This window comes from Amaranthus tricolor, chromosome 7, assembly GCF_026212465.1.
Source record: "Amaranthus tricolor cultivar Red isolate AtriRed21 chromosome 7, ASM2621246v1, whole genome shotgun sequence".
Lineage (NCBI taxonomy): Eukaryota > Viridiplantae > Streptophyta > Magnoliopsida > Caryophyllales > Amaranthaceae > Amaranthus > Amaranthus tricolor.
In genome coordinates, this window is record NC_080053.1 from 31,547,711 (window position 1) to 31,564,869 (window position 17,159).

At 32.8% G+C, this 17,159-nt stretch overlaps 2 protein-coding genes across 7 annotated transcripts; one reads left to right on the forward strand and one right to left on the reverse strand.

Annotated features, from left to right (window-relative positions):
* The first annotated feature begins 1,578 nt into the window (after positions 1-1,578).
* LOC130818369 (uncharacterized) lies at positions 1,579-5,423 on the forward strand. 5 transcript variants are annotated; one of them, XM_057684523.1, is made up of 3 exons: positions 1,579-2,125; positions 2,363-2,392; positions 3,854-5,423. In XM_057684523.1, exon 3 carries the CDS (start codon positions 3,877-3,879, stop codon positions 5,170-5,172), a length of 1,296 nt encoding a protein of 431 aa, XP_057540506.1. In that variant the 5' UTR covers positions 1,579-2,125; positions 2,363-2,392; positions 3,854-3,876; the 3' UTR covers positions 5,173-5,423. The 5 variants fall into 5 exon arrangements, with proteins under 5 accessions (XP_057540506.1, XP_057540504.1, XP_057540502.1 ...); XM_057684521.1 differs by having other exon boundaries at positions 1,579-1,922; positions 2,335-2,392; XM_057684519.1 differs by having other exon boundaries at positions 1,579-1,922.
* Positions 5,424-10,135: 4,712 nt separating this feature from the next.
* Positions 10,136-15,351, reverse strand: LOC130818370 (heterogeneous nuclear ribonucleoprotein 1-like). 2 transcript variants are annotated; one of them, XM_057684524.1, is made up of 6 exons: positions 15,180-15,351; positions 14,953-15,063; positions 14,817-14,854; positions 14,191-14,433; positions 12,738-13,914; positions 10,136-10,892 (listed from the first exon to the last, which is right to left on the reverse strand). In XM_057684524.1, exons 4-6 carry the CDS (start codon positions 14,410-14,412, stop codon positions 10,837-10,839), a joined length of 1,455 nt encoding a protein of 484 aa, XP_057540507.1. In that variant the 5' UTR covers positions 14,413-14,433; positions 14,817-14,854; positions 14,953-15,063; positions 15,180-15,351; the 3' UTR covers positions 10,136-10,836. The 2 variants fall into 2 exon arrangements, with proteins under 2 accessions (XP_057540507.1, XP_057540508.1); XM_057684525.1 differs by having other exon boundaries at positions 10,151-10,883; positions 15,180-15,337.
* Positions 15,352-17,159: the final 1,808 nt, after the last annotated feature.

Genomic DNA, 17,159 nt, shown 5'->3' on the forward strand with positions numbered 1-17,159 from the left:
TGTTCAAAATTATTTATCTTATATATTGTAAATTGAATAAATATAAGTTTTGTTTAAGATAATTGTTTTTTAGTTACCTTTTCGAAGAGTAAACGATATTTTAAATAACTTTAAGTTCATTTTATCCTATTTTGATTGAATTAAACTTATTTTTGTTGATCAAAATGATTTGATTGAATTGAGTAGAACTTGTTTTTTACTTATTGTATTCAACTAAACTTGTTTCAAATCATATAAACTTGTTTTTTCTTAATAATTAGTCAACAAATTGAAATTATTGTGATCGAATAGCAGTCTAACTTAATAAATTTACGATTATTATAAATTATATTTACCAGTTAAATATATTATTTACTACACTATTATTGAAGTAAAATCTCAATTAAATCATATCCAAAATGGTTATTTATCTTAATTAAAATTCTATTAGGATAAGAAGAAATAATATAAGATCATAAAAAATTGAACCTCATTGAATGGCCTACACCTAAAAAGAGCACAAATCTTATTCATTGGATTGCAAAGGGATCCGATCAACTCGTGGGTCGGCCGACCGTTATCTCATTTGGACCCAATCTTCCTTTATTAGCCGTACAACACATATACTATTGCTAATTTGCTTTTTTTTTAAAATAGTTTGAACCGATTAAATTGAAATAGTCTTATAGTTTTCACCTTTGGTCCTCTCCCATATTGGCTTTTTGTGTTCCATCGGTCCATCAAATTGATTTTAAGTCAGATATTTTAAATTAGATACAGTTAATAAGATCAGATAAATGTCGAATAAGTCTCTTTTAAACGATCTTTATGTAATCTATCAATTCTCAATGTTTATTAAACTTGGGAGTATAAGAATTGGTTTGTCAAAGACTCAAAGTTCAGTACAAATCATGCAGAAAAAAAAGGCTGGAAGTAAAGTTTTATATGAGACTAGGAGATGAAAGTAGTATTACCACAAAATTTATAAGTGAAGACATAATAAAGAGGATTATATAAATAAAAAATAAAATAAAATAAACAGAATTATTCATAATGGTGGAAAAAAATTAGAAGGTTGAATTTTTTAATAATGTATTTTTTGTTTGATTATGAAACTGGATAGCTAGTCCATGACTAATAAATTATAATCATATAATAATGTGTTTTTAGTTGGTTGGAATCACATTTTATATACATTATAACAAATAATATTGTATTTTTAGTTGAGTTATTTTATCATCAAAGTGTTGAATTTTTTAGTTTATATAAATAACACGTTTTAATTAAAAATTAATTGTTGAATGTTGACTAATTACCCGAGAAAATAAGTAGGGGCAAACAATCAATATTGCAATGTTTCATTTTGGCATGAAAGCCAATTTTTTCATATTTAATCTGATTCAAAAGTTAATTTTAACTTTAGACATTCAATCGTCCAATAAGTTAATAATAAAAAATAAAATAATTAATTTACTAATTAATCAATCATTAAACAACTTAGTAGTAATCATAAATTATTATGAATAAAATTACCAACAAACACCAAATACACCAACAATATTTTGTCAAATTAAGAAATTGTTAGTAATAGAAACACGCCTACATTTAGTGTTAGAGCGTTTTTAGCTCAATTCTTATCACTTACATAAATTCTCAAGTCTTTCCTATTCCTAAAAAAAAAAATAACTTTTAATTGTTGGTAGAATAAGGATTTTGCCACAAACACTCAGACAAAAGTCCAAAAACTCTAGACTTATACAGACAATCCACTCTCTATCCTCTATTATAGAAGTATTATAAGTACAGTTTCTGACATTACATTCTTCCTCTTTTCTTTCTTCCTTATTGCACAAATTTCAAGCTTAATTTTTCAGTTTTTATCCATTTATGGTCACAATTCCTCGACTGAAGTACTGATAGTGGACAAAACTTTGAAATTTAAGGTCTTGAGCTCTGTGCTTTTCTCCAAAACTTTCCCTTTTTTGTCAACAAATCAACTTTGACTTTTGCACTTGAAAGGCTAGAAAAAAAAAACATAACCTTCATTTTTAGGCAAAAAATTGAAAAAAACAAATCACATCTTTTTTGTGGGTTTGATTAATTATAAGTATTTAACGCCTTTACTGAAATTTTCAAGCTGAATTTGGTATTTTTTTTGTCTCTGAATTATGTTTTCTGATCTGGGTTTTTTCTCTCATTATGTTATTGTGTAATTGTTTCAATTTACTTTGAATTTGGTGCTAGTGCTTCTGGTTATAAGTGGGGTTTGTTTTACTTTATTGGAATCTGTTAAAATGTGGGGTTCTTCTTGTTTTTATGTTTAATTGATAAGCTTTTGTTTTACTCCTTTTTAAGCTCTCTTGGGGTTTCACTTTTTTTGTAGTTGCTGTAATTTGGAGCTGAACTTTTTGAGGTATGTTTCCTTTTTTAGTTTGTCAAGGTCTTGTGTTTATGCTTATCTTAGTATGATGAACTAATTGCAGTGAAAAAACAAAAAACGCTACATTTTTAGGGTATGCGTTATGTGAATTTGAGCTTTTTTGATGAAGTATTGTTTAGGATTTATTGTAGTTGGTGTTGTTTTAACCCTGATCCCACGTCGAAAAATTAAAAAGAGCTCAACTAACATATATATATATATATATATATATTTGATGGGCTACTCTAATGAAAATTGGTTTTATGATGGAATCTCATCGGGTTTATGTACAGTCAAAAACTTTCTTGCTATGTGGGTCTTATTATGTACAAGTCCAATAATAAATTTATCCGTTGAATAAGTATTTGATAGTTATATGCAAAATTGAGATTGTTTTTCCATGAAAATTTTTGTTGAAGAGTGAGAGAAAATGGTAGGTATCTTACTACATATGGAGTAGTATGGTGGCAATAATTAAGGTTTAGGATGCTGGATTTGGTAATATGTGCACTATGCACAAGAAGCAATCCCTAAATTTGTGAATTGTGAATTTTTAAGAAAAGCATCTTCTTTGAGATTAGTGGAATATTGTTTCTGGGTTTTGTCTTCATTTCTGTTTAATTAATTAAGCATATGTATCTTGGGGACCTAAATATGAAAATTTTACTATATCTTGTTTTGTAATTGGAGTTGTGCTAGCACTATATCTTCATCTATTGTTAAAAGAGAATTTGTCGAACCGACGCCATCTAGTGTGAGAAGGCTCTATAAATATGTTATTAGGCTTCTTGGATTTGTTATCTTGTAAACTTGATTACTTTAGTTGTTTTTATTATGGTAGTCCAAACCCTTTTGATTTTTAGATTCTTTGTAGATATTGAGCTGTGGTTCTTTGGTTCTATTGCGGCCGATTTGGTTATTGATATTTAATAATGAGAGTGGTAATGAAAGTATTATGTAATTTAGCTAGAAAAACTAGTTAACTAGGTTTTAACTTATGCTTGTCCTATTTAATAGTTATTTTCACAATATTCATTCTAATCCGTTACCACTTGGGAATGGGGTATTAGATGGTATATGTTCATGGGAAATTGTGAAGAGAAAACATGTTTAAGGATGAGAGCTTCGTGATCATGGAATGACATAGCGCATTTCATCAAAATTAACACTAAAATTCATTCTCATTACCACCAATTAATATCATCTACCAAATAGGGCGGCCGATGATTTTTTGTTGAACATCATAAATCACGTTCTCTAGTTCAACTTGTGTATCATAATTTTCGGCTTGTTTTTTTCACATTGGAATCCCTCGTCTGAATTTATTGGTTTGATCTGAACTATTGGCCTTAATTGAACTTGGATGCTCCTTATTCATACGGATCTAGTGATTTTGGTATCGCTTTAGGCCATATTCGATTTGTTTCACACTGTCTTTTTCTTGTGATCATCCAGGTTTGTAATTCTGTTGTGGTATCATGGACTCTCCACAATCTGTTGTTTCACCATTCAAGAACCTAACTGTTAGTGGTACCGAGTCGGAAAAACAGAAATCGGAAGTCTTGGTGAGGGAACCTGCGACTCACGTGTCAAACGGAACGAACAATGGGTTGAAGGTAAATGCTCATAGCTCACAAGACTTCATTGGAACCCTCGACGTGTTTGTACATCAGGCAAGGGACATCCAGAACATCTGTATTTACCACAAACAAGATGTTTACGCCAAGCTTTGCTTGACTAGTGATCCTGAAGCTGCGGTATCCACGCAAACCATAAATGGTGGTGGAAGAAATCCCATCTTTAATCAAAGCATTCAGCTGAATGTTAGGACCGTCGAATCCTCCCTGAAATGTGAGCTCTGGATGCTTAGCCGTGTCAGAAATTATCTTGAAGATCAGTTGCTCGGGTTTGCTCTTGTCCCATTGTCGGAAATCTTTATCAAGAATGGGAAGTTAGAGAAAGAATTCACTCTCTCTTCGACTGATCTTTTCCATTCTCCATCTGGGTTTGTCAAATTGTCTATATCATACTCCGGTGCCTCCCCAGAAGTCATGGAAATTTCTAAATTACCTATGGATGTCGAAAATACTGTGCAGGCATCAGGCGCTGTAGAGTCTGTTCCTAACGACTTTGAAAAGATCGAGTTTCCTGACCCAAATATCCTGAACGAAAACGAAATGATGATATCCGAGTACTTTGCGCTCAATTTGGAATCTCAGACTCCCGAGAGTTTGGTTTCATCAGACACCGAGAGTCATGAGCTTGGTGTTCGTGTTGTAGAGAATTTTTCAGCAAATGGTGAAGAACAGTCCGAGCCAATTATCCCTAATGCTGATTCCCCTCCTAGCAGTGTTTCCACCAATGAATCTCTTCCATCTGTTTGTCTCCCCGCTAGCTCTCAATTTTTGGAGGCCCCTGTCACTCCCGAGTCTCCAAGACATGAGCATGTATCCCCCGTAAAAGACACGAAGAACGAAGAGGGAGATAGCGAGAGAAATTCTGCTAACGGGTCTTGTAAACCATCGAAAGATACAATTATAACCCCGCTTGTGACTGTGAACGTCGAGCCAGAGGAGAAAATGGTGCAGCAAGACATTGTTGATATGTACATGAAAAGCATGCAGCAGTTTACCGAGTCCTTGGCCAAAATGAAGCTTCCCATGGATCTCGAGTCTGAACCAACCATGTCGGGGAGTTCGAGTTCTGATCAAAAGTCGGAAACACCAAAGAGTACTGGTTCTCGAGTCTTCTATGGAAGTCGGGCTTTCTTCTAATAAGTTTTTTATAATCATGGTGGAAAGCTGAAACAGGTGACTTTCTAGATCTTAGAATCATGAATATTTAGTGATTACTGATGTATGTTGAGATGTAATTTGTGTTTTTAGTGTTCACTGATGTATGTTTAGTATATCTTAGTTCTTAGATCATGGTGGGGGGATAGTATTGAGCAATGGCTGTATTAGGTGCAAACTTTGCTCTGTCACATTTCATGTTATGATAAATGAACAAGTTTCTTCTGTGTCTATTTACTCCCATTGCTAGGAGTCATAGTGCCGAAATACGGTAACGATCAGGATCGAGATAATGACGTGGTGATGCTAAATATTGGTCAAACGCATGAGATATCCCTTGAAAAGGCTAAAAATGTGTTTTTTACTACTTTTACAATGTGAGAAATATCGTTTTTTTTAAAACCTGTAAGGATGTTATACGGCCTTATTTTTGCAATATTGCCAGGGGCTTCTAATAGATTGTTTTTCTACAGTTTTATCTCATGTGTATACTCTGATATTAAACCCGGAGCATCAAGACATTGCAAAATTGCGTAGAAGTTTGAACATGTGACTATGTGAGTGTTCTCCCCAACTGATTGGAACAAAATCAAAGGGTAGTGAAAATGAGTGTGTTAATATAACAGATTAAATTAAACTGAATTGAAAATAAATTGGGAAGAACAAACCTTTAACGTTAGATGTTACAGTTTAAGACTATAGTGTTTAAACAACGGTGAATTAAAATCGTATTTTTAAGACAATTGATTAGAACAATAATATGGGGGTCACAATTTCTATCATTCTTTCTCATTTAAAGTTCTTATAAACGGGATACACTAATATGCTGACGGAGGTTAAAGAAAGGAGAAACAGAAAATACTTCTACTAAAGAGAAACAAAAGTAATTTGAGTTCTTTTTAGTTATTTCCTGAAAAGGGTACTCCACTTGTATACAAAATTGACCCTCATTTCCGCTTTTATCTGCTTGTTGATGATCACAGTAATAGCTTTAAAGCAGCCTTATATTCTGGGAAAATTTGAATAAAATAAGCTGTTTTAACAACTTAATTACAAAAATAAGCTTCGTGAAAACTTAATTCTCAAAATAAGCGTCCGTACATTCAAACCTAGCCTTGGAGTAAGTTGACTTAATGTGTTTTAAGTTTTCAGTTCTCAGTTACTTCCTCATTCCAACCTACGAGATTAAGGAGTTGACCAGTTAACCTTAAAGTTGCTGTTAGTAACAGCGACTTATGGCTTTTATTTTTTTTTTTTTGTCTTTCGCCGTTAGTAACAGCGATTTACTCCAAGGCTAGGTTTGGATGTACGAACGCTTATTTTGGGAATTAAGTTTTCACGAAGCTTATTTTTGGAATTAAGTTGTTAAATAATCTTATTTTATTCAAAATTTCAGAGTATTGTATCATGGCCCAAAGTGCTTGCTGCAATAACGAAAATTTGAAATCTTTAAGTCAAAAAATCAAAAAAATGAACCAAATAATTTAACTTTCAAACTTATTCAAAAAGTAAGCGTGAAATTCTCAAACCTGAGGTTTTGGGCTGTTCGCAGTTACTAACTGCGAATAGATCAAAAAAGACAAAATAACTGTTCGCAGTTACTAACGGCGAATAGCTATTTTGACCTGTTTTTGTGGAGCATGTTGTTCGTAGTTATTAACTGCGAACAGGTTAAAACAGGTCAAATAGTTGTTCGCAGTTAGTTGACCTGTTCGCAATTACTAACTGCAAACAGCTCCAAACCTCAGGTTTGGAAATTTCACGCTTACTTTTGGAATAAGTTTGAAAATTGGATTATTTGGTTCATTTTTTTGATTTTTTGACTTAAATATTTCAAATTTTCACAATAACGATCATGCAGCATTTCCCTGAAAACCAGTCAAAAGTATAATTGTAATGGGCCGCATAAGGACCGTACGGGGGGTTGGAGCTGGCTTAAACGGGTTGAACCCTCTGTGCACGCTCCAGCCCAACCATTAATAATTTTGTTATTTTGAATTTTCATTGAAATAAGCATTTTAGTTTGAGTGAACTTAATTATTTGCTTTTTTTAAATATAATTAGACTATTAACGATTATTAATTTTTAGTAATGAAGGATTGTATAGAGCTTGTTTTTAGTTTATTTTTTGTAAATAAAGGGTCTCAATACAATATAGGTGAAAACCAAGGAAAGGAGAAAGTATATTAAAAAGTGTATTTATGAGAAAGTGTAAAAAAAGTGTGGATGAGATAAATTTTGTTTAAAATGTGTATGAAAACTTAAAAAATGTGAGTCATAGCTAAAAATAGAAATGTAGCAACCTTAGTAGGATAGACAAACATAATGTTGGATGTATAGAGCGTAATAAAGTATATAAAATTTTATGTAGAATTGACAAAATTGCGTGGAAGAGTTAAAAATATAAATGTGGAGATGAGGTGCTCAAACAACGAAGGATTCGGAAAAGGAATGTTTGATGGGGAAAGTGGATATATTATATGAATGAGATGAAAAGACAAGATAAATGTATAATTAATAATTAACAAATTTATAAAACCGATTAAAAAAGAAAATACAACAAAACAAATAAAAAAAAAATAGAGTGAATAATGGCTTGGATTCCTTCCATTACGCCGCAGAAAAGGAGATGTGGCGCTCAGGATATTGATGATACGTAAAGCATAGAGTATTGATGTTTTGGACTTGCTGGCACCAACTAAATAATTCACACGAATTCTCCATTGAGTTTTTCTTGCGAGACGACTTTAATTAGGTTATTCCAAATTATTTTAAAAAGTTACTTTCTATATAAGTGGAAATTCAAATTTTATTGTTTTTATCTTTCTGATACATATTTTTAGCTAATAGGTCTTTTGTATAGACATGATGTCTCACAATGAGACAGTATCATACAAGACAGGAATAAATTAAAGGAAAATTGTAAATGGTGGGCCCAAATATTAGTGGGTCAATATGCGTGTGGTATAATAATAAATAGTCAAATATCTGGCCCAAAACAAAAGGTATTCATTTTTTATTTTAAAAGAAAATAAAAAAAGAAATTTTCTATTTTTAATTTTTTTAAACGTAAAAAATTAGCGCGTGGAATAAAATCAATCATCTTTGAATTCAGAAAGGCGCCGAAATACGTTAACAGTTAAAAACCGTCAAACAGGCAGCAAATAAGGTCAAATGAAATCTCAAGGTCTTCATTAATTGGCTGTTTTTTTATGGGCCCTACTAATTTTTATTTTCTTTTTTTATTTCTCTAAAATTAGATTTTCCTGTTTTATAGGGCCATTAAATACTCGAATAACTAAATATAAATGCAAGATTTACTCTTCAAAGATTTTGTTTTTTTAATTTTATGATGACTAAATTTAAATGCAAGTTTTACTCTTCAAAGATTTTATTTTTTAATTTTATGATGACTAAATTTAAATGCAAGATATACTCTTGAAAGATTTTATCTTTTTGATTTTGTGATAACTAAATTTAAATGCAAGATTTACTCTTCAAAGATTTTTTTATATTTTTTTATGTGATAACTAAATTTAATTGCAAGATTTACTCTTCAAATATTTATATTTTTTATTTTGTGGTAAATTTAATAATTCCTAATGAAAACTAAACAAGGAAAAGAGGAACAAATTCTTTTTGTAGGTAGAAAAAATCGAATCTTTGGCAAAAGGGCAAAAAAAATTTTCGACAATTAAATTAACCTATAATTTTCATCTTTAAATTAATTTAATTTCCTATTACTTTAGAGTATATTAAAAATTTAGATTAGAAACAAAATCAACTAAATAAATACATTACTGTTTATTTGTTGTTTATCTCTGTTGAGCTTTTTCGCCTCCGATAACCATCACTTTTCTCCTTTGTTTTCATTGTTTAAACCAAAATAATAATTTAATAGTTAAAGACCTCAAAATATAACCTTTTTTTTTTAGAAAATTTATAAAAAGTTCAAAGGGGTGGGGTGGAGAGGGGGACGTAAAAATCAAACTCAGGTGATAAACATAAGTCCTTATCCGTCTAATTGAGACAAGATTCGATATGGTCGGCCTTGATTTCAAAATTAATATTAATATTAATATGCCCCTTAATTTCCTTATGTTTGAGAAGATTGTACAAATATCAAGCATTTGTTAGAAAATGTACCAAAAACACCATTCTTTATTTCCTTTGTTTTTTCTTCTCCTTTTTCCTACTAAGAGTGGAGCATTAGGTTTTGTAAAGGACCACAAAAATCTCATAACCTCCAAAAGGAAAAACCTTTGCAAAGAACATAAAATTTATTTTGGGAAGATAAGGTGACAAACACAATGACCACACACAAGAATACTTCTATGTTAGCATTAAGGCCTAAGGGTATGAATCTTTCTCTTTCTCTCTCTCTCTCTCAACACAAACAACCATGATGATTGAACATCATCCATGCCTAGAATCCTATGGTTTTTGTCAATTACATAAATATTATTTACCTTTTTGTCCACACAAATTTATGCTTCGAACAATATATTATCAATAATTCAGGCAAATACGGCAACTATAAAATCAGTTTTGATTCTTATATATAAGATCGACCACATTAACCAGCACAACGGTAACAAAGATTATACTTTATTAAGCCTATCTAATGATAATAATGATGGTAAATCAATAGATAACTATACTCATTAGCCATTATACAACAATAATGCCAGACAGAGATGGTAATGGAGAACTAAAAAACGAGTGAGCTATTTGCTTCTATTCATCAAATTCGCACAATGGATGTTGGTCCTCAAATTCACGGGCAGGAAAAAGGCGAAGGTAAGATCAAGGACCTCAACATTTCCTCACTCGACTAGAACAATCACTAACAGAACCCCCCCTCCCCTCCCCCCAATCGCTTTCCCTCCCAACGTCATAATCGAACCATAGAGCTCCAAGTTGGAAGGTGGAGCAATCACCACTAGTCTGATGTATCGAAGAATCAAATAAGGTAAGGAAAAGGGGCAGATGCAGATGCTAGTAGCTATAAGAGCTAGGAAAATAGCATTTCTCCGCGCAAATGCAGAAGGAACGTAGAAAACGAAAGGCGATCAGATATTCATTAAATCATACACAATTGCATTTTTCAATTTGTTTCAACAGAGAGAAGTTCACATCTTCAAACCCAAACAGATTTTGAGTATCATCGTACGCTTATTTTATGGGAATCCTAAATGGGTACCCCTCTATATTGTTTCACACTATAAATCAAATAGAACAACACCTCGGGACATACAATTCGAGATACATGAAATTCGACTAACTAGTCTGGTCGTTACAGCAAGTTAAAACAAGTAAAAAATCCTCAGATAAGAAAATCGAGAAAACAAAACATAGAAAAACACTGACCTAAATCTGATATACTATTGCTCGCACCCTCACTTATCGTGCACTGATAAACTATTTTGAATGAACGTTTTGAGTATATCCCGCAATCTGATTTTACAACTCAACCAAATGCCAAGAACCTAACTTGAAGGGGAGAAGAAAAAAAAATTCAAGTCCCAAACCTTGCTGAATGCTGATTCTGTATACTGAGAGGAAATCCTTGTTACTACCATATGCAGAAATTCCTTATAAGCCGAGATGGCGAGATACATTGATGAGGGATGTATAAACTCAATCTTACTGCCTAGTAATTACCGTCTGCTGCTCGAATGGCCTTTTATATGCTGAAATTCCTAACGAGAGATCATGAAGAAGAAAACATTAGAACCCAGAATTATTATACATGTACTGCAGCTCTCAATCTAGCGAAAGATATTCTCCATAAGTTTTAATCGTGATCCTTTATTTTAGATGTTTGATCTTTTCCAGGAGATATAATCAATGGCACAGATTAGATTTCTGAAGAGGTCATATATAAAATCAAGACAATTCATGAATTACAAAATTATCATCAACATACAAAATGCCAAGATAGAAAGCAGAACTTTACGGTCACAAGAGCAAACACCAAGTTGAGAGACCAAACATTGTGCAAATATCTAAGAGGTTTTATTGAGAATACTTGTATATGTTGGATTGAACACTCATTTTCGCAAGCTAGCTGAATCTACTCATCTATCATATTAATGCTTTACATGTTGCATAATTCAATGTTAATAGGGTTTTTAATTAGATGGCCTGAGCCATGGCATAGGTACGGCTGAACCTTGATTCTCCCCTAGGTCAACTAGTTGCTCAAAATTCGACGCAAAACAAAATGACTCCTATAAATTATAATAGAAATGCCCCATCAAGTTATTAATAATAAAGAAAAAGTTGAGGATCAAAGGAGACAAATCCAAGCACCTAACCTCTTGTACTCGTAAAAGCTTGATCACTATTAGGCTCAAAAATCTGTAGAGGAATTCTCAAGTGCAGACAAATCAAAACATGTCCTAAAGGTAAATATCAGAGTAGTAGTTTGAGCAATACCAAATAAGCTTCCTCTAATACAATTAGCTTCCTAAGATCGGCTCCAAAAAAAATAGAACATTTGCCAAAGATCGAACACGTCATTTTTCACTACCTTAGAATATAGATAATAAAAAATTTTAAGATTCAAACAACTATCTTACCCTAAAACCAGCAAGACAAAAGAGGATAAAAAAACAACAATCTCAGAGTCTTAATCCCAAAAGATTAGGATCGGCTATTTGAACCAAAATATTAGTTTCAAAGGTCGTCCACATAGATAGGAGACACCCTCACAAAAAATGATTTTTGGTTCAGGATCATGGGATGTTACCAAGTTTTAATGAGTTGTTGTCACTAACATACCGCTTACCCTCCTCCTTTTTCCGGGCTTAAACATATATATACACAAAACGACATGGGAAAAGCTAAGAGACTGCGAAACCATCATAATGGCGTTAAAAAAGTCGCCTACAATTTTAATTGCTCCACCAGAAAGTAGCCTAAAGAAGAGAAACATGACTACATGAGCAAAGCACTTGACTGTAACTGTTGAAGTGTTTGAAAAGCATGTATAGGGCAATCACATTTTAGTATGGATAACTTCTAAGCAATGTAAACTTCAAGAAAAAGTCTTAACGGAATATGCTATGAGAAACTTCACTTCCAAGAATCATATTCTTTTACATGGCTAAAAAAATAAAAAAGTTATGTCCTTTCTTTCAAGAATGCCAAAACCTAGATCCCAAAATATGAGGCTGGATACATAAATGAAAACAATTAACGGGAGATATAGTAGGTAAAAATGAAGAACAGCAAGCGATTCCAAAAGAGCAGAAGATAAACATGAACGTTATTGGACAGACAAAAACCCGAAGGAATGAAGTTCAGGTCTGTTGAGAACAAATCATCGTCAAGACAATAGTAAACAATTATCAGGCACAATCGTACTGGGTGACACAGCGTTACATCTTTCGCATCTTTGCTATTTAACTATAACTAACATAGTTCAGTGAAAAACCTACATCTAATTCAGGAGCTTGGCGCAGAATATTTAACAATTCACTCTCTTCTTAGGCAGAAATAATGAATTTATGAAATAACAAGGCAGTGAAAGTAAGTTATACCTCTATTTGGTTGTCTGTTTGCTGCACTGTAGCCTCCAATTGGACCCTCAGAATTTCTAGAAGCAATATCCGCAGTCGCATTGCCAAGACCAAAACCAAATGAACCAGATCCCTCAAGCTCAGGAGAACTAGAGTGCCATGTTGAATCAAAACCACCACGATATAGGTCTCCATAAGGTGTATCAAAACCACCTGTGGATGCAGAAAAAGTAGAAGCTGGAACTGAATCCGAACTAAGAGTTCTTCCATAACCCTCACTTCCCAATCCATAGCCATCATTAAAACCATAACCGAGATTTCCACTACCATATCCAGGATTATTACCTCCACCTTGGGATGTGGAAGAAGATGAACCCCAGTTAGCTCCATTATTTCCGAGTGACACACCGGAATTGCCACTACCAGATCCCAAAAAAGCCCCAGGACTAGCCGGATTTGCAGGACTGCTAAAAGAACTATTTCCCCACACATTTCTTGCCATTGAGTTTGCCAAAGAATCACCTCTTGTATTACCCGCATTGTACCCAACAGGAGTACTGTATCTGTTTGTGTTGCCATTATAAAAAGGTCCCAAAATACGGCCAAAACCCTGACTGTTGCTGATGTTAGAGTTTGCACCATAGCTAGCACTAAATCCTGGCTCCATATTCACACCCATTCCATATCCAGGATTACCAAACGGGGGAAGCCCGGTTCGACCGGTGACAAGAGGATTTAGTCTTCCAAATCCTGCAATAGAGTTAAGATTGTAACCTTGAGCAAAAGTATTGATGAAGTTGCTAGCCCTACCCATACCATAATTATTGTATCCTACTAGGGGGCTGCGACTCGGGCCTGGGGATAACTCTTTTGGTACTGCCCGCTTAACTTCTACCATTTTTCCATTGAGTTGATGGAAAGTTTGCAGCAACACCTTATCGACAGCTTCTTCTGAGTCGTAAGTAATGAAACCAAACCCTCTTGGCCTTTGGGTGTTATGATCATACATTACCACAACATCCGTAATGATACCAAACTGCTCAAAGTACTTCTTGAAATCACTCTCGGTAACTGTGGACGCTAAACCTCCTACAAAAATCTTTTTGGTTCGTCCAGGACCAGGAGATCCTTGGATGAGATTATTGTTCCTACTCAGACCCTGCTGATCCTCCCTAGGGACTGCTTTCTTTGCTTCAACCTAATCCAAGAGGTCAATGTGAACCACAATTTATCACAAATTAGCCAAAGCAAATCTAAACATTAAGCTTGAACATCTGAATTACTGTTACCATCAACTGCACCCTAGTATACACAACAAGTTTTAAGTTATACAGGCCGCAAACTGGTTTATTACGTCGATGCAACTTAGCAAGTATTAACATACTAATGCATACAGCACGATAAAATTAACTACAATTCGAAAAAAGCATTCATTTATATAAAACATCTAACAATGACAAACAATTCTACTCACTGTTCGGCCGTCGATCATGTGCTTTTCCATCACAACTCTCTCAGCAACAACAGGATCAGCAAAGACAATAAAACCAAATCCACGGGCACGATTTGTGGCACGATCCCTCATGATCATAGCCTCCACCACTTCTCCATATTGTCCAAAATACTCCTTCAGCTTACTTTCATCTGTGTCCCACGAGATCCCACCAATGAAAAGCTTACCAAGATCTGACTCCATTTCTATTTTTGTTATTGTTTTCTGAAATTCATTCATAATAACATCATAAAACTTTCCTTCTCATCAACCTAAGTATAAAAAACTTTAACTAACCATCAACACTTAGAAATCAAACTCCATCAAAACTTACCTAAGCATAATATAAACAAACAAAACCATACCACTAATCATCCAAAAACAGATCAAATCAATCAACTCAAATGCTGAGCTCACAAAAACACCAATTTGCAAGAACTAAACTAAATCCAGAATATTAATTTCACCTTTTTCACGTGAAATGAGCAGAACCCTTACATAATTCCGATCAAATTTCAAATTATGCAAATATCAATTGCCCATCTTAAGAAAATCATCAATACAAGTCTAAATGCAAGAACTGAACTAAATCCATGATAAATTTTCACCTTTTTTTATGTTGAAGGAGCAGAACCCAAATATAATCCTGATCAAATTTCAAATGCCCATTTCAGTATATTCATCAATTATGTCTAAATGCAAAAACTGAACTAAATCCATAATAATAATAATAATAAAAGTCACCTTTTTATGTAAAATGAGCTGAATCCAGATATAATTCGGATCAACCAAAAAGTGGGCAATTGGCAATTGAATTCAAGGACATCGGATCAGGGATATATCAATCTAGGATCCCTAAAAGTCAATCAAAATTTATAAATAAATAAATAAATAAATAAATAACCATAATCAACATGATTGAATTAAAGGGGAAGATTTAATTGAATACATGATTAGAAAGAGATACACACCGTTTAAAAGGAATCCAGATGCGTAAACTAAGATCTATGAAGGGGATTGATAAGAAGAGGAAGAAGAGGGATGATAAGAAGAGCAGAAGAGGAGAAGAGAAGAAGAGGAATGTCATAGCCCATAGGCTAGCCAAAATTGGTTTTCAAACCGAATCCGATAACCCGATATTCAGTCAGTCTTACCTTTTAATTGAATTCAAGTTGACTCGATTGAAAACATAGTTACATTTACTTCAAATCAATGTCCTTACAAAATCCAATTATGAATTGATTCAAAACCCGAATGACATCACAAGCAAAAACTAACTCCACTTGTTGATCCAATTTTAAATGACCTGAAATATACCTCAAATTAGCTAGATTACGTTTAGATTTTAGACTCAATTAATTAAAACAATCAATCCGACTTAACTTGTTCATTAAATAGATTAGGTTAAAGGAGTAATATTACAAATATAAACCTGAAAAACACATATATATGAATTTTCATTTAAGATGCTCGCATCGTCCTAAATTGAATAAACAACCTAACTAAATCAATTTAAAACCACTTTCATACTCAATATACTTGTTTTTAATCGTAACATGTTCACATGTCATTTAAGATATTAAAATTGGTGGTTAAAGTACTTATATTTTAAAAATATAGGCTCTTTATATAGATATATCTTATCGTGAGACAATCTCATACAAAGACTATTCATACAGTGGCGGAGCTACCTTAGAGCCCACAACGTCATGTGCCTCTAGGTGTTTTTTTAAAAGATATTCAAAGTAGACTTTTCTATTGGAAAGAGTAAAAGTGTAAAATTAATTTTGAAGTCTTTTGATGATAAATACTCCCTCCCTCATTTTAGTATTTTTGTCTTATTTATTTATTTAATCTCATTTTTTTAATTAGGTCAGTTAATTTATTTTGTTCCATTTTCTTCTATAATATGTCGTATTTAAAATTTTAACAAATAAGGTATAATAGTTGTTAATTTTACAAATAAAATATATTGAAATTTCATCCATTAGTTGATTCTCCTTATGATTTCGAACCCTGAATCCGCCACTGTATTCATACATGTATAATTCATTGAATTAAAAGGGTTAAATTCAGATCGAGTTAATTGTATATCCCAAAGTTAATTCATTTAATTCTTTCTTTCTAATTGACCTTAACAAAATTTTTAAAAATGACAAAAAGCCCAAATAATACATGGCCCAATGTACGAAAATTTGAAAAAACTAAGACAATTAGACAACTTATTTTCCAAAATAAGCTCCGTGAAAACTTATTTCCCAAAATAAGCGTCCGTACATCCAAGCCTAGCCTCGGGTTAAATCGCTGTTAGTAACAGCGAAAGAGGGAAAAAATAAATAAATAAAACCCCAAAGTCGCTGTTACTAACAGCGACTTTGGGGCTTTATATTTTTTTTTCCTTCTTCCTCTTTCCAGTTTACGACATCTTCTTTAACAAAACACTTCACAAGATTTGCTTCGTTTTTCCTCCATTAAAATCACATTCAATCCTTCAACTAAAGTCATCAAATTCGAAATTTGTACCATTAATTAGTTCTGTAAGCTTCCTACATCGACCTAAGGTATTTTTTTTGTGTTTTTTTTCAATTTTAGAAAAATTAGGGTTTATTTTTCAATGTTGGTTTTGTTGAATTATAATCAAATTTTACATTAATGTAGGTTCATAAACTTGCAATTTACTAATTCTTGTTGATCTACAGCTTATTGAGGTACGTTTTTATTACAAATTTTTTATTTGGTGTTGATTTTAAAATGTATGTCAAGTATAGTGGTCGTTTAGACTTAAGCTCTACGAATATATCGAATGTAGTTGTTATTCGAATTTGATCTTCATAATTAAAAGTTTGTTCTAGAATTTGTTGTTGAATTTAAAATGTATAGTGGTCATATATTTATGAACATGATGGTGATGTTGATTTTGTATGTGTTGTTGTAGAAATGGATTCATTTCG

Coding starts and splice junctions, on each gene's coding strand:
- LOC130818370 (XM_057684524.1), bottom strand. CDS start 14,412: ATGGAGTCAGATCTTGGTAAGCTTTTCATTGGTGGGATCTCGTGGGAC. Junction 13,915..14,190: donor ACATGATCGACGGCCGAACA/GTGAGTAGAATT, acceptor CTCTTGGATTAG/GTTGAAGCAAAGAAAGCAGT. Junction 10,893..12,737: donor AAACAGACAACCAAATAGAG/GTATAACTTACT, acceptor ATCTCTCGTTAG/GAATTTCAGCATATAAAAGG.
- LOC130818369 (XM_057684518.1), top strand. CDS start 3,877: ATGGACTCTCCACAATCTGTTGTTTCACCATTCAAGAACCTAACTGTT.